Below are 21,387 nucleotides of genomic sequence, written 5' to 3' on the forward strand. Positions count from 1 at the left end.
TAGATTCTTCATTGCCACCTCAGACTCAATATGAGTCCCTGTCTTTGCCCTCTCTTACATTCTCATCACCACACTCATCTGAGCACATATTCCTTCTGTATTTACATTTGCCTCCATCTCTTCTTCTCCTCCTGCTCCTCCTTTGATTGCTTTCCATGTGCAAGGGTTTTGATGGTAAGTTTATTGCTGCTTGGACTTGCTTATCTCTTGGTTATTTGTGAAACACCACACACGGTTAGTGGTACTGTGTAGATAACGTTTACAATAATATTTTCTCCTTGTGTATCTTCAGCAAAACTTAGCTCCTCAAGTGCAGATGTTTCTACTGTATACATTGTGTTACATAAATCTATCTTCTGTGAATTATAACAAAAGGAAGATATTGAAGTAGAGTCCCTCATTATTTTCCTATTTAATCAGAAACATGAAACCTTCTGTCACCTCCCACCCTACTGGTTTTGTCCTCATTTCTCCCCTCCCCTCAGGCCTTCACAGTTACAGTTTTTATTCTTTCAGGACTTGTAGGAAATGCTTGCACAATACTAGATTAGTTTTTTAATGCTTTGGATGCACATACTTCACTTGGAAGGTCAGAGATTTTTGCCACACCTAATTATTAATTGAACAGGTTAGAATGAGGCATATTAAATGAGGAGAGGGCACACTGATTTAGTGTAGTTTTGTAAAGTTCCTTAATTTGAAACTTTATTTTATTCATTTGATACAAAAAATGACAATGTTCACATGACTCCATACTTTTGAAGTACTGGTAGGTAACTATTTATTTGCCAACACTTAAAAACTGGTGCTGTAGTCAGTGAGGCATCATCCCCCCCCCCAACTGTTCTTCACTCCATTTGCAAGTTTACAAACCATAGTAGTAATTAACTATGGTCAAATTACATTTGTCAGATAAATGAACGAAGTAGAATTAGTGATGGATCATCCTTGCCTCTTTTATTGTGTTTGCTCACATTACTAATTTGCAAAATTCAATAATTCACAATGAACTTCCTGGTAATATGTGTGAATTAAAGATGTTCTTTTATACTACTATTCACAGGGGTGTCATAGAGATTAATTGAGGGCAAATCTGTCATCAGCTACATGTACCACTTCTATTGCCTTTGGTTGTCTGAATGTCTCACTAAAGGAGAATTTATCCTTTATTTCGGAAGCACTTTGAAATTCTTCTATTTAAAAGGCAAGAAATATCAATAGAGTTGGGGCGGGGGAGAGAGAATAGAGAACAGATCCTGAAGCCTGTTTGTCTGTCTGCCCTGGACAAAACTTGGCCCAGTTCAGAAAACACTCATTCTAATACCCTCATCCTTATATGACCACAATATTATTTTGCCACTGATTTGATATTTGAATGGATTTCTGTGAGTGCTTTCTATATAGATTTGTTTTATAACGTGTTTAAGTTTTGAACAGATGGGTAAACATAAACCCCCCCTTTTAAAGGTAGTACATTGTACGTGTTCTAAGGACTGTCTTTGCACTTCATGGTCTATGAATAATACCAATTTGTGAGGATGATCCAAGTTCGAATTAGTGCTAATTGCATTCTGTTCTACTTTTCTTCCACCTGATCACTTTATTTAGTTCTTTCTGCGCTACTTCCATTACCCTTCATTATACGTCCTATGGCAGCACTACAGCCTGCTTCAATTCTGGTTTTATGTTTATTCTGCTTTGTTACTTATGGATATTACTAAAATGTTCTTTTACAGACTTGAATGTACTAGTGTTGTTGTAGGAGTTTGGGGGGGGGGTGCCTATTGAACCAGAATCCTCAGGTTTCAGTAATTACATTTGTGAAACCATACACTGTGAACAAAACCCTTAAAAAGCCTAAATTTTACACCACCTCCAGGATCTCCAGAGGATAGTCTGAAGGAACCTCTCCTGCAGTGATAGGACTGTAGCTTAGTGGTAGAGCACATCTTTGGCATCTTTTATTAGAAGTATCCAGTAACAGGTGAAATAAAAGACCTTCTCTTCTTTAAACACAGGAGACCCGCTGGCAGTCAGAGTAGACAATTCTGAGTTAGATGGATAAATAGTCTGATCCAGTTTCTCCCAATAAAATTTGTAAAAAATAAATAAAATGAATGCTTTACTTTTTGTACATACCCTACGTGCATGTCTGCCCAAATGAGCACAACATCTTACAGCATTTAAAGTAATATCTTTCTACATTGCTGAATCAGCATTATAGATAATCCAACCTCTACAGATGCTTTCAATAAAAATAACTACAACAAAGCCTACATTTAGTTTTCTGTTATAACAACACTTCCTAATAGCTGGATTAGTTTTTCACAGTGTCTCTAGAAATTGTTGTTTTGCCATAAGGTGGGATCTGATCTGTACATTCAACAAAGAGCAGTCTAGTTCGAGACTACAATCGATCTCTGCAAAGACATTAAAGAAAACGAGTTTCTGAGGTGTTGTGGTTGTTTTTGTAATAGTGAGCAAAACTCACAATTTTCTGTTGTCAAAAACTTGTAACATGCAATGCTGTTCTGAGAGTTAGTGCCGTACACTTATTTAACTTGGTGTTTTGCAAATGGTTCTTGGCTTCAATATAGAATATTGATTCAAGAGTTTATAATAACCTTAAACAATTACTACCTGCTCTTTATTGCAAATGCAATTTCAGTGGGTTACAAATTAAAACATATCTGGATGCATCATGCAATCACTAAAAGCAAGACAGATAGTTAAAACTAGCCAGTTAAAATAGAGATAAGCGCTGGTGTTTATTATTTGTACGTGGATATATGCATTGAAGGGGGTTGGACTATGTGACCCTTGGGATCCCTTCCAATTCTACCATTCTGTGATTCTATGACCTAAGTTTCTGCTAGAGAGCCAGTGTGGTGTAGTGGTTATGAGCGGTAGACTCGTAATCTGGGGAACCGGGTTCAGTCTCCACTCCTCCACATGCAGCTGCTGGGTGACCTTGGGCTAGTCACACTTCTTTGAAGTCTCTCAGCCCCACTCACCTCACAGAGTGTTTGCTGTGGGGGAGGAAGGGAAAGGAGAATGTTAGCCACTTTGAGACTCCTTCGGGTAGTGATAAAGCGGAATATCAAATCCAAACTCCTCCTATCACTTGAATCAGGGATGAGAAACCCATGGCTTTCTAGATATTGCTGGACTAGATTTGCCATCATCCCTGATGACTAGCTAATTGGAAGTCCAACAAAAGATAGAGATCCCAGTTTATCAGTCCTTGACTTCTATTAATGGAAATGTTACATTGCAATAGAAGGCAGTAAAGGAAACTTCATGTCTACATAAAATGATGTATAGATGTTGGTGGCTCCAACACTGAAATTTGTGGGGCCACCAATGGGTTAGCAGCCAGGCTGTACTTATATGAAGGTATGATTCATGTAAATGTTATGCATACTTACACCCCCCCCCCGCCAAAAATAATAATAAAAAAATGGTAACTTCAATTTTCAAAAGCAAATGTCTGGCAGAAAAAATGAAAAACACAAAACTTGAAACTGCTAAATTTATTGTAAATTGCAAGAATAAGTAACACAACCCTTGTTGTACTTCAAAAATAATAATTTTCTTCATAAAATAAAAGCAAAATATTATCAGAACTTTATAACAAAACTACTCTGTATAAAGCTGTGCCCCTCTGAGGTCTGTACCCTTGGTGGCTTCTTGCTTGGCCTCATGATAGCATTAGCCATGTCAGTGTGACAGAAAGCTCAGCCAGGCCAGAGTTTGTTGGTGCAGTGCAGTGGAATTCCACCAGGGTGCTGGGCTGGGGCTTCTCTCTGATTGGCTGTGGGTACAGCCAGCCAAAGGCAGGTGGAGACAGCACTTTGGGAGGGAAAAAGGAAAGGCATTTGGAGAGTTTGGTTCTGGTCAGGATGATAGCTCCTGAGGTATGTGTGTAATATCCACTCTTGAGGAAAACATGTAGAGATTGAAGGACAGTGATGGGGGTCTTTTAAGAGTATTCAGACCAGAGAAAAGTAGGAAGCTGAACTGAAGACAGGAAAAGTGGACGTGTGAGGAAACACTCTTACTTGGGCCTCATTTCAGTCAGAAGGGGAGTGATCTTCTGCAAACAGCAGAATCCCCTACCAGTTAGGAGGGGTGTGGTGATCCCCAAGGTCCTGTTATATTATTAGAGGAGCCTCAGGATTCTGATTTATAGAAGGCTTGGAAACTAACAGAAAGCACCACCTTGTTTAAGAAGTATTAAGTATTAAGCTGTGGCACCAATAAGTTTAAGGAACGGAAGTGAAAAGAAGCTTTGTAGTTAGCATCTTGTTTCGAAACCTGTAATGTCCACTGAATTTAATATATATAAGTTCACTGTTTACTGAAATAATTTTATCTCCTGACACATCCTTAGTTTTACCAAAATAAACCCTTTTCCTGTTTAACTCCTGTAAGTTTCCAAGAGCCAGAGTTTTCTTCATAGGAAGGGCTTTGCCTCAGTCAGCTACAAGCTTGGTAAGGTTACGGTGCTGCCATGCTTGAACTGACTCTTGTTTTAATGTGCCTTTTAAGCTTCTACAATAGTACCGTATTACTGTGCTATTGGAAAAATAAGCATATAATTACGTTTTAATACAAGTTTGTGAAGCCACAGGCAGAAGTATGCTCCATGGTATTATTTTTTAATGGAGGGTATACTAGGGAAGAAAAAGATTTGGAATGAGAAAGGGCTCTGAATAAGGTCAAGATATAAAACACAAATGATTCCAATCTGCTGCTGAGAAACTGTTCTCCTGTCTGAACTGAAGATGATACTTGGTTTATTTTTGTTCACATTTGGTCAACAGATGGTGTAACTGTACTAGCTGCATTCGGGCAGATGAAAAGTATGCATATCGTAAATAATGATTATGCTAAAAATAACAATTTCCATTGGACATCTGATTAGTATGAATTTCTTGCAATGGGAAGCAGGATAAATGTCTATTTAATGTAAAGCACTAAACAAATTGAAATGTTATCAAAAGTAACTATATTTTATTCTGACTGGTATGATAGATGAAGCCTAAATTCCCAAAGAATATTGCATGCTGGAAATAAACAATGGAAGGTCATTACTTTAATGTGCTACTTGTGAGCAGCAGAACTCTTCTGTCTCTAGAATAGAAAGGACGATTGGTCTTACCTGAAGTGTAGATTTGATAGGTTCTGAGGACACGAATGGACCCTGGTCTGACCCAGCAATGTGATTCCAAGGGTTTTGTCACTTGATAGAAAAAAAAACCTTCAAATTCTTTTTCAAATGAGATTCTGACTATACATTAGGAAGAACTCTCTGAAAGTAAGAGATGTTTGACAGTGGAAGATGGTGGACACTTTAGTGGAGGCTTTTAAACAGATGTTTGACAGCCATCTGTCCGGGTTTATTTGGCTGTGATTCCTGCATTGCAGGGAGTTGGACCAGATGACCCTTGGGTTCCCTCTCTACTTTTTGATTCTGTTATCTATATTGGCAGCCAGAGTACTAGTAGAGTACTGAACAGAGCATCTGATTTCAATCGGGAATCCTCAATTCAGAGCCTTGTTCAGCTCGCCAGTGCTTATTTGTGTTTATGGAGTCATAGTGAAAATAACTTTGTTGTCCTAATGATAGATGGCACTGGCCCTGTATGATAGGGATACTCAGGAGTATTGAGCATTTAGGAGCATAGTTTTATGCTTTGCTACCAAAATGCCCCTAAAACTACCAGAATCTTTTATTAATAATTTTGCATTAGTGGGTGGGGTGGAGGCGTTTACCTAACCTCCTGGTGGGTGAGTTGCTGCTCAGTGGGTGCAAGAGGGGACAGGTGAGGCAGTGGGGAGGGCGGCATGTTGCATGTACACCAGCAGGATAGCCAGAGTGCTGCTGCATTTGACTTGCCCCTGCCCCTCCTGGTAGATAATAGTGATTCTTCACTAGGAGGTCAAGTAAGCACCTCTGCCCCACTATACCCTTCATAGAGCAGCTGCTATAATTATGGTTTTCTGTTTTTTAATATGTTTCTCAACTCGAGCGAGGTGATTGGTTGCACAAAAGAAGTATATCCCATGGCTCATAACTTCGGGTGGAATCCGTCTGGTGTCCTTGCACTCATGATAGAGCTTTTGAAGAAGGGAGGGTGGTTACTTTTTGACACTATTCCCTTCCCTCTGAGTAGCCCCATGCTTCTTCCCACCCGGTTCTTGGGGATCTCCCAATGGTCTGGAGCTGCTTTCCATTAGTGGTCACCACTATTGGATAAGGGTCAAGCATATTGATGATAAAAATGAATTTTTCAATGTTATATTTGTTTCGCATTTTGCATAATATGTGCTGCATATATGTGCTACATATTCACAGACATGAAACAATCTGTTCTTCCTTTGACTGAGAAACAGTACTTTAAATGATCCCTCTACAATGAGATTATTTATTACAAATTCTATCCCTTCTCCTCCCCCACCCCTTGTCCACAGAATGGAAGAAACGGTGAGAAATCTACTGCAACGTCAAGGATCACCAGAGGCAAACGGCGAAAAACCTGTTACTGTAATAAAAGCTTATCAGGTAATACTGATATCAGTAAGCTCAATTGACCGCTTATGGTAACTGATATAATAATTGGATAATATAATGTGTATGGTTGGAGGCAGATGATTTAGGCTTTGATACAAAGTTTTATCTTCAGATGTTTGTCAAAAATATATTTGAGGCAGAAAGTACCCTTTATGAAGACTAGCCACAAAGTGTGAACTAAGTGGGAGAGAGGCAAGGTGTTGGCTATGGGAACCACAGAAGTGTATTAAAATACAGCTGAGGAAGAGGTGATTAAAAGTGACGCTTAGAACTGTTGCCTCTCTGAAAGGCTATTTCTCAGAGCTATCAGAAGTCATGATTTTTTGAGACTGCATGGCAAGGAAAGGGAAAGGCAATTTCGATATGTGGACAATAGAGAGAGAAAGAGGGAAAAGGAAGGAAGACAGATGGGGAAAGTATGCATGGAGACAGAGGGAAATTAATGTGATGGCTAGGCAAAGACAGGACGTAGCTGTGAAGAACTCTTCAGCCCTTTCACATGAAAATATATTTAAGTTTATTAATAGCTCTGTGTGTGAAATGCATGCATGCAGATGCTCGTGTGGATGTGGGGCTTGTGGCATATGCATGTAATTTATACATGGAGCTGCTCCTAAAAAAGGTTCAGAAATTTCAGCTGGTGCAAAATTTAGTGGCCAAATTGTTCACCAGAACAAGCAGTATCCTGATTTGGAGGTTACCAGTGCATATACAACAATGGTCAGGCTATCTTGGTCCAGAAACAGCCACAGCTATCTTGCCAGCTGAACCTGACAGAAAGTATTCCTAGCAACAAACAGTAGCACTCCCAGACTACAAACTTGCTGTTTCAAAGATAGTACACCACCATCCAAAGCAGGTTTGCATTTTATGGGTATGAGTAAGCAGATTGATTATGCACATGTGCATATATGTAGAGAACACTGGTTCTAGTATGTATGTTATTTATGTATGTATGTATATGCAAATAGTATGTAGTTTGCAAGTGTTTATATGGACCATGTGCACACAAGTGGATATATAAATAGTCATATGTGCAGAAGTACAGTATGTATAAGAAAGTATGCAGAAATCCTGGAATGCTTTCTTGTTGCCCTTCATCATAACACCAGTGGAGAAGCAATAGTGGTGGATATTTCAGCCGATAATCATAATCATAATTTATTTGTATGCCACCTTTCCATAGTAAACTATGTTCATGGTGGCATACAACATTTATCTATTTATTTATTTATTTTACAAAAGCCCTTAAGCATCCTCAGCAGCATGTATTTCCTGATTCACAGCAAGATCATTTCTGTTACCTTCAGCAGTAACAGTTGATGCTATAAGGAGGTGGCCAAAGGTGGACCTCCCTCTCTGCTCACAGTGAAAGAGATCTGCTATGTTCTGTAGCTCCTGGAAGACTGTTTGCGGGATCCTAGGATTGAACTGTAATTTTAATTAAGTGTCAGTGCTGCCGTTTAGAAGTTACATAATGTTTCTTATCAGTGCCATAATGAAGGACATTAGTAAAATGCACCTCTAAGTTAAATTATGATGACCAGTTTTCCAATTTGTTTTTGATCAAGTGTTATAGGAAGAAATGAGGAAACGCAGGGTGCTTGTTTTGAATATGGCTCTCAGCAAGAGCTGATGAAACTATTCTATATTACCTCACACCATGCTAAGTTAGTTTTACTGTGTGCAGCCTGTTCAAATTAATATTTGAGTAGTCATAAAAGGTACTTCTTTGCAATAAACACTTTTGATCTATTGACCACCAGCTGCATATTTGTTTTTTGCTTCTCAAACCTAATTATTGTTCTGGGATATATAAAACTGAGTTCTTATTACAATATCAATATCCCTGACTCCAGAATAAATATTGCTGCTAATGAACTTTAAATGTTGCACGGTAGTCATGTCAGTGGAATAGTAATCAGATGTGCACAGAAACATGCATGTGTTATTGTTCTGTTAGGCCTTGTCAAGAGTTCTTTTAAAAATAGGAAGTTTTGAGGGCTTGCTTGTGGTAACTACATAAGTTTATAAACTACGCTTTTGCCATATACACTAATTTTTGAGTCATGGGTGCAAATAATATAATACTCAGCTACTCCTGGATTGATTTTGTATAGCGCTGTAACTAAGAGCAAAGTTACCTGAATATAAATTGAGAGATTAAATACAGCATGTTGTACATTTTCTGTATATTGATTACCGTACGTTTTGTGGAGCTCATCTAGCATTTTCCAAGCTTGGCACTTGGGTACGAGCTGGACTATGGGTGGTGTTCAACTAAGGGTTGCTCACATTAGACACATTAAATTAATGAGCATTACTAAGTTAGGTCCATTAGTTTCTATAGGTCTACTCTGAGTAAAACCTGGTTGAAATACCACCCTAGTAGGCTAGTGTTCCTTAGTTGTGGTCAAGAATGGAGTGAAATGTGGATCTCTAATTACCAGATGAGTCAGGATAAGATGATATGTCTTCTAGTGCTGTGCCTGGTGCAGATTGCACTGACTGCAATGGGTTCCTGAAGGCAAAGCACCAGTGCATCTGCTGCATGTAAATACAAAGAATATACACATAAGCTCTTCACAACTACTGCCCAGTGGCAACATGCCAGTGGCACATAGTCTTGTGCAGTCTATGTTACTTCTATCCACAAGACTGGGCTAGTCTAGAGTTAAGCATTTATAGATGAGCATGTAGCATGGTGCATGAGGCTTAAAATCACTCTTCCCCACTTCTTTCGCTACCACATTGCAAGGAGCCAAGTCATGGTTTCAAGGTGAATGTGCAGCATGCTGGTCCATGGGACTGAAATCAGGGTTGCTTCATTCTTCCCCCACTCCTAACATGGCTTAATGTCATATCTGAAAATGGGCATGGTTTTGTTTTCACCAAAGAAACCAGAAGTGGTAAGCAAATAACCAACTTTAGTTACAGCTCATTGTTCTTAGGAGAAAAGCAACACAGGAGTCCAGGTTCAGATTCAGGTAATAGCTTAGGTTCTGGGAGTGCGGTAGGAGCATGGGAGGAGCAAAGTGGTTGTGATGTTAGCTTGCTGCGCCAGTATGTTGTGCATTCATTTTAAAACCATAGTTAAGCTTAACCAGGCCACTAAGTTTAGAAGCTAAGCTTTGAAAACTGGAATTAGTTTTGCTTCTGTAAATGTTTGGCAGCACATCAGGTGCTTTTGCTAAAGTATTCTCCTCAGCCAAAGCTAAATCTATAGAGGGAGCACCAACTGAGCTTTAGTCTCTCCCCCCCCCCCCCGGCAGCACCTACTGCTTATGATTTCATAGCTATAGTTTTCAACTTCATTTTGAAGCTCTTTCTGGTACAAACAATTCCTTGTTCCAGTGTATATCTCCCCTGTGATCTTGGACAAGCCATACAATTTCTACCTCTTTGTAACTTATTTCCCTATCTTGAAAAGAAAGACAATATTATTTCACACCTCTCGGAATAGAAAAAGGGGGTACCTTCATTGGTGTCTGTGCAAATATATTCATGGCAGGGTCTTTGATGTTCCATTATGAACTTGAAAAGTGGCTCTGTTCGCAGAGGTTTGATGCAGTATGCAAAATTTTCTGATTAAAAATGAGGCAGCTTCAAGTGAAAATTAAAGCTTAAAAAGGTAAATGAGCTTGCTTTCAGTTTTGAATTAAATAAATATTCACATTTAATATGCAAAACACATGGAAACAAAAGCTGTTTATTTGGCACATCTCTGCTTCATATTTATAGTTGATTTTCAGAATCAGGACTGATGGTTGTTGGTGTTGGATAGAAGATAAAGTAATACTTTTATCTTTTCACATAAATATGCAAGGGGAATGTACGTAACTAGGAAGTATGAGGGAGCAGAAAACAAGTGAATGAGGCTGTAAGTAGCATTGTTAGGAAATTATTTATTTATTAAATATCAGTAGTGCTCTTCACCTGTGGATCACAGGGCAGTTTACATTATAAAAAGACAAAAATGCATAACATAATAACAAACAGAACCAACCAACGCCCCTCCCGACCCCAGTTTAAAAGGCCCTAGATTCTTTTATCAGCCTGTGAGAACCTGCTTCTTTCTCCTTATTATGAACAGAAACAGAAAAGACAGCACCAAAATATTGCACATCTTGCTCAGGTTTCCCACCTACTATTCTGACTTGTTGCTGATGGTGGTAAGAAATAGAAAGGAAGCAAACACAGTGTAATTACTAGGCCTGTTCTCAGGATGGTAGATGGAAAATAGAAGATTATTTTATGCTCAGGCTTTCAGAATCTCCCACAAAGGGGCTGTCTTTCTAGAAGAGAGGAGTTTGGCTTAGGGAACAGAGCAGAGTCGGCCCTGAAAGTAGAAATGACGAGTTATGGCACTGGCATAAAATCGGAATCCAAGCTATGTGCTGAATGAAAGAAGTCAAAACTAGAGAACCCAAGCTTCTAGAAGAAAAACAGCACAGTTGACCTACCAGGTTGCTTTGTCTGTAGTTTTCTTCCTTCTGAAGTCTTTCTACAGATAAACAATGCTTTGACTCCATTGCAGAATGCCTCCTGTTAGTGATCATTCACTGACATGGCTCAGGCCTCATCACTGCTGCTATTGATGGTACACATGATGATGCTCTCTTGCCTGAGCCTTCATTTAGGTGGCCATTGTGTTTTGTTTTGTTTCTGTTTTCATGTTGTCTTAATAGTTCTTTGCTAATTACATAAGCACAAAATACAATGATGGTACTTCCATTGATGTGAGTATTTATCTCCTGCAGAAAAAAGGACAGTCACTAGGAAACAGACTGTTCCTGGGGCCATTGGTCATGTAAATGCTCATTATAGCTGCATTTGAATGGGTGATCTAGAGAAGTGTTTTTCACTATCAGCATTAATAAGAGCGGTTCCCTGTTTAACAGATTTAATTAACATTAGTATTGAACTTTTCTAAATATTTCATTTTACTCTGTTGCTTCCTTTTAGTCAAAGTACCTCTTAGGACTGAACGTTTTTCAACAGAAATAAATGTTGCTGATGGATGGAAGAGGCAATAAAAGCATCGTCAGAAAATTTATTAATGTAGCTCTGCAGAGCTGTTCAATAAGGATGATACCCTGCAATATTTAGAAGTGGTTTGAGTGAAGACTAATGTGAAGTAGATTTAGATTGATATGCCAGTGGTTGTAGGTTCATATTAGAGACATAAAGAAAACACTTTGTTCTCTTATCAATCACAGGCGTTTAATCTAGGAGATTTTACTGCTCACTCTGTGTATACTTTGTAAGTCAAATGCAGAGATGAAAAAGTGGAGTTTTATGTGTTCTTGCCTGACATCAGTAATGTTAAACTGTGAACAATTTAGGCTGTTTCTCTCAAACCTTCTGATTTATCTAAATCCTTTTCTTTTGCTTCAAATTTTCAGCAGCTTGTGTTGAGCAAAAACAGTTAGCTATACAAGAAAACATTATTCTTGCATCTGTGATAGGCTGTCTAAAGCAAACACATATTGTGTTCTGCTCTGTTGCCATAAGAATGTGAAGGGAATAGTAATAATGATAATGATGATGATGATGATAATAATAATAATAATAATAATAATAGTGAAAGGAAGTAAATGGTGTCCACATGCAGGTTTCAGAATATGTAAGTAAAATCAGTACTTTTATGCTGTGGACTTTTATACTGTGGATTCTGATTTTCTTTCCAAGTTAGCTAGTGCTCATAACTAGTTTAGCATTTTAATAACAACATACTGTTTAGCCCTGGATAATAGTATTAGCAGTCTGAAAGGTTTTCCTTTAATAAGGAGAAAAGGTTACAATTTTAAGTTCATTCAGAAAATAGAAACACAGAGGGTGCAGAAACCTCATCATTATATACTCTGCAAAGAACTGAACTGAAGGCAACCTGAAATTCACCAGAGATTCCAATGCATACCTTGGATTGGAGTGCATAAATGTACTTCTGCACTTCAAGTGTCCCTGATTTGGAATAGGTAAGAAGGGAGATTAAAAGTCCACATGCTAAAAATTCAGGAGGCACATCAGAATATCTCAGGTTGAAAAATATGTACAAGGCCATAACAAACTAATCTAAGCAATGCCTAAGGACAATAAGACCTTTGGAACAAAACAGATGATTCTGAGAATAAAATAAGACTTGAGAATTAGTAGCAAACTGCTGAAGCCTCCAGGTGTATCAGGGGGATGGCTATAGCTCCATGAGTAGAGCTGATTCACACCTCTCAATCTCTTGGCACAGTTGGGAAAGGCTGCTGTCTAAAAATCTGAGAGCCACTGCCAGTCATTGTCGGCCAAGTTTGGGGAACATTTTTCAACCTGTGGGCCATATTCCCCCATGTGCAACCTTCAGGCAGCCACATGCTAGTGGTGGGCAGGGGTCCGAGGCAAAATGTGGATTGTGCAAGAACTGTGGTTCTTGGTTTTGTTTAGTATCTTACATTCAAGTCACAAAACAGAGGTTTCTATACATGTGCATACAGTGCATCCATTCAGGCAAGTAAGGGATATTAGCACAGTTCAATGGACATTACGGCCAGGCAAAGCCACTAAATGAGGGCACAGAGCAGGACCAGTGAGAGGGGTAGCCTGGGGAGAGGGGTGTTGCCAGGGAAGATGCGGCCTAGGAGCCTTCCTTAGGTCAAGAGGGCTCCATTTGTTACCCAGGCCTGAGGTGACTCACCTCTGATGTAGGTAGTGTTGAGCTAGATGGACCAACAGTCTGACTTCAGTGTAAGACAGTTCCCTACATTACCTATGTGGGCTTTCTCTTTACAGCAATATGAGAATTCCTCACAATGAAATTACATGACACACTGGCAACTCATCTCATGCATTCCTCATCTACCCAACAAATAAATCATGGGCAGGAGCCTATGAGAGAGAAAGCTAACTGTAGAGTAAGCCTTCATAGAAAATGAAGTCACATGCTTTTCACGCAGGGGTACAATACCAGACAGTCTGCTGGCTTTGCTTGCTTCTAAGAACTTTGTGTTGCGTTTCAGCTTTGGGGTTTCGTCTTCACTCCCCGTTTCCCGCAACATGATTTTTGAATATGCTCTTATTATTTCTTCTCCCTACACTCCGTCTAACCTCATGAACTTTTTATGAGACAATAACAGAGATATATTCTTCAGAAGATCTTTTGAAAGGATTGGTGATTTGATTTGATTTTGATTTTATTACTTCTTTCCCACTTTTCCAACAACAAATGTTGAGCTCAAAGCAGCTCACAACAGCAGCAATAGCACTGTAAATCAACATAATATTTAAATTAAATAGCATGTAAATAAAACAAATTCCTCAAACAATTATTATACAATTCAATGCAAGCTCATAGTGATTCAAAGTATCGGGGGGGGGGGGAGCGGAGCTGCTGGGCATAATATTCTCTCTTGGAAGGGGTGTCTTCATGCAGCGCAACAGTGTGATCCCAGTAAGATCTTTCATAGTTTTTAGTCTTTTCCACTCTAAGAGAAATAAATCACTTCTATGTTACTTTTGGAGAGTGGGGCAACAGGTTCCACAAAAGATACAGATTGTCTTTGGTGTCTTGTCTCCAAGTGGAATTCTTAAGATAACTCATTTCCTCTGTCCCTTCTGAGGAATGTCCCTTCAGCCTCATCCTCTTTCTCATAACAGAGGAACAAGGCCGAGACAAAGAGCCACAGAGCCCTATAGCTCTTGCGCTTTGGCTCATGGAAGGCCCACACATCTGGCAAGGACCAAACTTTAAAGTATCTGAAGAGGAGAACAGATAAGTCCAATAAGCTTAGCAGGCTCCAGGTGGAAACACACTACCTCCCAACAAACGTCCCCCTTGATAACCCTAATGCCTACATAGGCTGTTTATTAAAAATCGATACTTCACTCCAATGCTCTTGTTTTTCTTACATTTCTCTCCTATTTTCATTCCTTATTATTCCTTTGCCTTGTATTTTGTTCACATGCTCTTCATTTACCATTAAGTTCTTTTTCTCCCCATATGTGTCTTCACTTCCTTGGCTACGGTATATACTTTATTTTCTTTTATATATCATTTTTGGATCTAAAGTCATCTTAATTCCCCTATTATCCATCCCACAGTCCCACCTTTGAAGATGCTGCTGAATGCACCACTAGTTTTTCCTAGGGCACAGCCATTCCTTAATCATCTCAGATCACGTTCAGTCCTTTTGATCACCAATCACCCAGACTCCCCCCCCCCCCCGCAGCAACTGCAGATAGGAATCAACCACTTCATGAAAAGGAGAAAGGCCTAGGCATGACCCAAGAATATTGGTGACAGTACACAACCATCACCATCCCTAACTCAAAGGTTCAGAAAGAGTGAAGAGCATATCAAAAGGTCCCAAGATAAATCCCTGGTGTTTCAAGGTAGAGCTGCAAAGGACTCCAGCTTGAAACCCTGGAAAGTCACTGCCATTCAGTACAGGCAAGTCTAAGCTAGATAGACCAATGGTCCAGTTTGGTATAAAACTATGGCACTTCAAGCTAAGCTGCATTGGAAGTGTCTGGATGCTGAGGAGCTAACAGGGTTAGGACTAGGACAAAGTAGCATGTAGGCCTTATAAAAAGATAGCGCACAGTGGAAGAGAATAAACGTGCTTCTTGTCCTTTTCTGCTATTTAGATACCAGCTGGCAGTAGCCTTTAAAATAGCCTTGATTCAATTGCGTCATCACCCCCACCCGAAAACCTTTTCAATTTTTGATATAAACTGCTTGCTCCTTCACCATGATAGAAAAGGGACGGTACAAATTGTAGCCATCTGGTACTGAATAATGAAGCGTTGTAAGTTAATAAAGAAGGGCAAGCTTTTAAAATGTGCAAATCTGTGCAGAGTTGAAAATAGACATACAGAAAATGCATTGCACAGTTGTCTGTCAGGAAGAGGTTGCCCCTTACAGGTGCTCAAAAGATTCAGTGATGCAGTAATAAACTTCCATTCCTGATCTGAAGGAGTGTGGTGGAGTCTCCTTCTTTGGAGGTCTTTAAGCAGAGGCTTGACAGCCATCTGTCAGGAATGCTTTGATGGTGTTTCCTGCTTGGCAGGGGGTTGGACTGGATGGCCCTTGTGGTCTCTTCCAACTCTATGATTCTATAATTCTATGATTCTATGATTCTATCTAGTTTCTTCCTAAAACTCTTTATCCCTTTCCTCATCTTTGTTCACACTATCAGTAGAGGATATTTCACGAAGAAAAAACTTTAAACCTTTCTATTTCATTGTGCTTTTTTATTAATTGTAGTTGGTATAATTAAGTGCTGCTGCTCAGTTTTAAGGGGGTGTAAGGCAGTTTTAATGAGATTGTGTTAATGGTGATTATTGTACTTTTATGAATTCCTCTTTGCTGCTTTGAAGGGACTATTATACTCTAAAAGGCTGGCATGTAAATCTTGTAAATAAATAGCGACTGCAAATGAACCAATAGAACATCTACACAATTAGGTTGTTCATGGAATTATATCCCTCATTATAATGGAAGAGTGACATCCCCCTTTCAATGTGATTATCATTTTCTTCATAAAATGGGAATATCATAATGTTTAGTTATAATTTAGTATTAAATAACCAAATAATATTTGGCTTAGGTGGAGGGAGATCAGTGCTCTGGAGTTTATGACAGTCAAAAGAAATCCCTGAACTATTTCAAACTGGGCCTGAAATAGTGACATTTCAGAATTTAACAGTAACTTGTAGCTTTATACTAATTTACAATTTATGACTTGGCCTTAGCCTGTTTTGATAAATATGTTTGCTTTTGCTTTTTTGTTTTGTTTCTTTGGTCTGCATGGTAGATTATGACTTAATAATGGCATGGAGTTCTAAAACAACAGAAGGTATTGGGGCATAATTACAGTTCTTGTTACTCTAAATGTAACAATCCTGTCAAATATGCTAAAGAGAACATTTTCAAGATGGCCATGATTAAGTGGCATTGACTAGTATAGCATCTTAAATAGTGTGACATTAACTGTCTAAGAAGCTGTCTTTGGTAAAGATGAAAGGCTGAAACTAAGTGTCTCTTATTTGATTGACATTCAAATGCTAATAATCAGAATAATTCAGTGGTGACCAATCCTTTACTAAGTGTGCCATAAGTCAAATCAAAAACTACATTACACCATGTGTTATAGACTTCAGTGCATTGAGATGGTTTTGTCTTTAATTGATGAGCCAGAAGTACATGTCACAGTGAAGGCCATGGGCTCTCCTATTAATTAGGAGTTTGTCAGAGAGACCAGTTATATGCAAGTGGACAATATGTTCTCCTACAAAATTTATCCCCATGGAAACTTCATCCTGCTGCAGAGAAATCTAGTAGCAATGTCACACATTTTATATGTCTTTTTAAAGCCATTAGTAGTTAACCAATACTCTTATAGCCTGATACTATTCATGTTTTATTAGAAATGAGACTAGTTGTTTTAGTACAACTGCAGATTTAATTTGAAAAATGAATATCCTGGTCAGGCCACAGACCTATATTGTGGTAATGATGGGACTAGCAAATTGCAATCAATCTATACATACGTGTATTGAACACAGTTGCACATCTTCTATTGATTTATTGAGAAAAGGGATTGGCATTGAAAGCTCACAGCTCACCTGTGTCTCTTTTTTGATTTGTTATTTCATTCTGTTCTGTTTGTTTTCTATAAATTTGTTCAGCATCAACTTTTTCTAGTATTACTTTTGTGCCATATGCGCCCCCAATGTATTTCTTATTTAGTTGACATTCAGTGTGAATTTTCAACTCTGCTAACTTGGGCTACATGCCAAAAAAGAAAAGGCCTAGAAGTATTTATTTATTTATTTATTATACTTTGTCTAAGGATTGCTTTCTATAAAACCGTAAGTCATACGTATCTGCCATGCACTTTGAAAATAAGTCTCTTTTATCCCAACTCTCTGGCAAAATTCTAGGGTCATGGTATATGCCATCATTTGAAAAACATATGAATTCAGTGAAATGTCTTTGTGAGAACTTTTGCCCGACACTAGTACTTATTCATTTTGGCTTTCTATCTTGTACCTAAAAAGTGTGGTCAGTGTTTGAATGGCACTTACTATGAACTGTTGTTTGATTATTATTTTTTAATGTATGCCTGAATGAATGAGCTTATTTTAATTGCTTTACAATAAATGGATTGTCAGACAAGATTTACTTATTGGCTCCAATTCAGAGTACCATGCAGCTATGTTTAGTCATGTTGTTTTCTTCCTTAACAGCTTTGTTTGTGTGCTGAATAACAATATCCTTTTGGAGATTTGGTAGTTTGAAAAGCATGATAATACCAGTGTACGTGGCATTAGGTCATATAAGGCAAGCCCTTATCCAGGGAGATGACAGCTATGCTGGGTAAACACATGGGGCAGAATCCTGGGGTGGTAGACTGTATCACCTTGGTCTCACAGGTCGGAAATCCATTCTGCCATCTTGTTCAGTGCATGTGTAGACTAGAACTTGCACAACAGAAAGGAACAGCAAAGGAAGGGGAGGGATGGAAGGAGGGGGAGGGAGGGGAAAAGATGCAAGGGTAAGAACAGATGGACATGGGGGGTGTTCCAAACATTTTCATGATCAAAAGTGAGGGGCCTGGGAGTATTTTGGAATGCTATGTTCGTTTTGATTGCACAAGGAAAGTGTTTATGTATACATCAGCATTTGTGCATAATGCAGCTTCTAGCATGGATTGTTGTTTATTTATTATATTTATTATTACATTTATATCCCATCTTTCTTCCAAGGAGATCAAGGTTGTTTACACAGCTCTACCCCCCTCTCCATTTTACCCTTGCAACAATTTTGTGAGGTAGGTTAAGTTGAGAGATAATGACTGGCCCACAGTCACCCAGATGAGCTTCCTGGCTGATTGGGGGTTTGAACCCTGATCTTCCAGATGCTAGCCCTGTGGCTCTCAAATGGTGTGGCGCACCACATTGATGTAGCAGGAGGAAATGGGAATGTGCTGGGCAGATTCAAGGGCAATCAAACTCATTGAGCTTATATACTGTACATACTTAAGGCTCATATATAACAGACTCGTTTATAATTAAATTTTGAGAATGATTCATATTCTTATGTAGCTTCATTGTTTTATACTTTCTGGATGTCCCATGACCATATTATAAAGTAGCTGTGTTCTGTGTTATAAATCAAGCACTGCTAGTTGTTGTTTCTTTTTGTTTCCAATATATTTCTTACCAATAAAAAATTTGGTGCGGCACGAGCAATTTTTTATTCTGAAAGTGTGGCCCAGAGGGAAAGAAAAGAGAACCACTGTTCTAGCCCAGCACTCTAACCATGTGCAAAAGATATCTGGATATATGTGATTCTGAGAATTTTGAACACTTCCCCCCTCCCCCAATATTTGACTACAAAGCTGGTATATATGGAGGCAAGTGAAGTTGTAGCTCGAAGCATATACAAATATTTTGTGAATAGGAATTATTAATATCTCTGCTGGTACCTCTGGGAGGAAACACAATATATAGGCTAAACATGGGAGGCATCTGTATGGCAGGGTTTAACAAACAGAAATACCTATCATAATGCAAAAGGAGTTAGAAACCTAAATACACTGGGCTGTATCCATTTATGTTCCTTTGCTGACAGAAGGCTCTTTAATCCAGTTGAGGCTTCAGGGACCAGAAAGTGATTTAGCTGATTCTCCCTTTTCTCTGCAGCTCCCCAGAGCACCTTCCGTGCTATTTGAAAGAGTCCACCAATCCTCTGCAACTGATTTTTTTTCTTGTGGGGTGTATAGAGGACTGTAGAGGAGAGGAATCAGTGAAAATTGCCTGTCTATTTACCACAAGCAGAAGCCTCCATGTGATCAAAGAGACTTTAGCCAGTGGGTGGGCACAGTTGTTTACAGCACTCGCATCTGAAAAGTATTTATTTATTGAGAGTATTTGTACCCTGCTCTTCAGCCAAAAGTGTATTTTTGTAAGCAACCCTATTTTGACTAGAAAACTGTATCACAGAATTATGAGAAGTATTAATTTCAAGGGGTAACCATGTTTTGGTTTGCACAGTGGTTCAGGAAGTGTGAATTGGGTAGATTCACATTAAAATGTGAGCCAAGCAAATTTTCCACCTAACTTGACCATGAGCAAGGTCTTAATTCAATTGTGGGGAGGTGAGGAACACATTGGCTTCTTTACAAAACAAAAAACACCATGCACTCATGGGCTAACTGCAGGGTTAAAACATAACCTTTGATCTTAGGAATTCTATATGTGTAATATTATCTTTTCACATTGTGAGTTTCTTTATTCCTACAAGCGGCAGCTATGGTTGTACAGTGGGGTGAGGGAGGACTTCACATCTTGATTGTGATGGCTTCTATTTTGCATTTCTGAATACTACATTGGAGAGAAGATGAGAGGACAAAGGGCCATTGTTTTTGGTGGTACCTGTGTGGTGGTTGTAATAGAAAGCTCTGGAAAGGAAAGAAACAATGGACAATGAGTACAGTACTGTCATTTTAAATGATAATTCAGGAAAACGCCATATCTCATTGCAGGGTATACGCTATGTATATATTTAAATATATGCATGATGTTATTGCATGATATATTAGATGTCACACTTCCACAAAGTTTTGAAACATGCCTACAATGTGTGTACGTGTGATATTATAATTACATTGCTTATTCTTTGTATTGTTTTTACCATTTTACTGATGAAAAAATACATTGATCTTTTAGGAAACCTTTACTCACGAGAGCAAGAATCCTAAAACAGTGGTGGAAGACATTTGCATGTCAGTAGATAAAGATTCAAGGGATGAAAACAGCAGCGCTGAAGAGGAAAAGGAAAAGACAAAATTATTGCTGGAACGGCTGAAGGCTCTGGAGGTAGGATAAAAAGGATTTTTTGCATAAGGGGGGTCTTCACTTTTATTGGTACTGAATCGTAGAGCAGTATAAATCTTAACTTTCTCAGTTCACCTAAGCACTTGTTACAAAGTATTTTTTGATCACGATTCATTAAACCAAGATGAGCGAAATGCTCTGCATTGGAACCATTGAAATGATCTCTCTCTAATGTCAAGGATCATATATCCTTAAAAAGAAACTTCATAAATAAATTTAACTTGTTTCAAGCTTGAGGCTAACTCAAACCCACAGAGACTACAATACAGAAGCCTAAGTCTTTACGATTTAGTTTCAGGTGTTCATTTTAGGGCAAAAATCACAAAGGGGCTCCACTGTATCCTCCCTACCTTCCCGTCTTCTTAGTGCAAGGAGTGAGGGCCCCAGCAAACTCCTGATGGACCCAGGTCTAGGAATTATTCTCCTCAACGTGCTCTTGGGGGAAACTGCTTTTCTAGATCCATTTCAATAAGGGCTTAGTTGGTGGTTCCCTAGAACAGATGGATTGGGGGTGTTAATTATTGTTGTTGTTTAGTCGTTTAGTCGTGTCCGACTCTTCGTGACCCCATGGACCAGAGCACGCCAGGCACTCCTGTCTTGCACTGCCTCCCGCAGTTTGGTCAAACTCATGTTCGTAGCTTCGAGAACACTGTCCAACCATCTTGTCCTCTGTGTTAATTATTATTATTATTATTATTATTATTATTATTATTATTATTATTATTATACCCCAATCATCTGGCTGGCTGTGTTTGGGGTTACCCTCCCTCTGAAGGAGCAGGTATGCAGCTTGGATGTAGCTTTGGATCCTTTGCTGTTGATTGAGGTTCAGGTGAGCACAGTGGCACGGAGTGCCTTCCATCAGCTTTAGCTGGTGGCCTAGCTGTGCTCCTATCTGGACAGGGATGTTGTCTATCCTC

The 21,387-nt window shown here is 38.9% G+C and overlaps 1 protein-coding gene across 7 annotated transcripts in view; it reads left to right on the top strand.

The window, feature by feature from the left end:
• Positions 1-21,387, top strand: part of NCKAP5 (NCK associated protein 5) — a 492,200-nt gene that overhangs the window by 284,813 nt on the left and 186,000 nt on the right. For all 7 annotated transcript variants that reach the window (XM_035130237.3, XM_035130308.3, XM_088652144.1 and 4 more), the window contains 2 exons: positions 6,478-6,568; positions 20,300-20,449. In XM_035130237.3, the coding sequence (XP_034986128.3) occupies positions 6,478-6,568; positions 20,300-20,449 (241 nt within the window). The remainder of the gene's footprint in view (positions 1-6,477; positions 6,569-20,299; positions 20,450-21,387) is intronic.

The sequence above is a fragment of the Zootoca vivipara genome, chromosome 1 (genome assembly GCF_965207765.1).
Source record: "Zootoca vivipara chromosome 1, rZooViv2.hap1.1, whole genome shotgun sequence".
Lineage (NCBI taxonomy): Eukaryota > Metazoa > Chordata > Lepidosauria > Squamata > Lacertidae > Zootoca > Zootoca vivipara.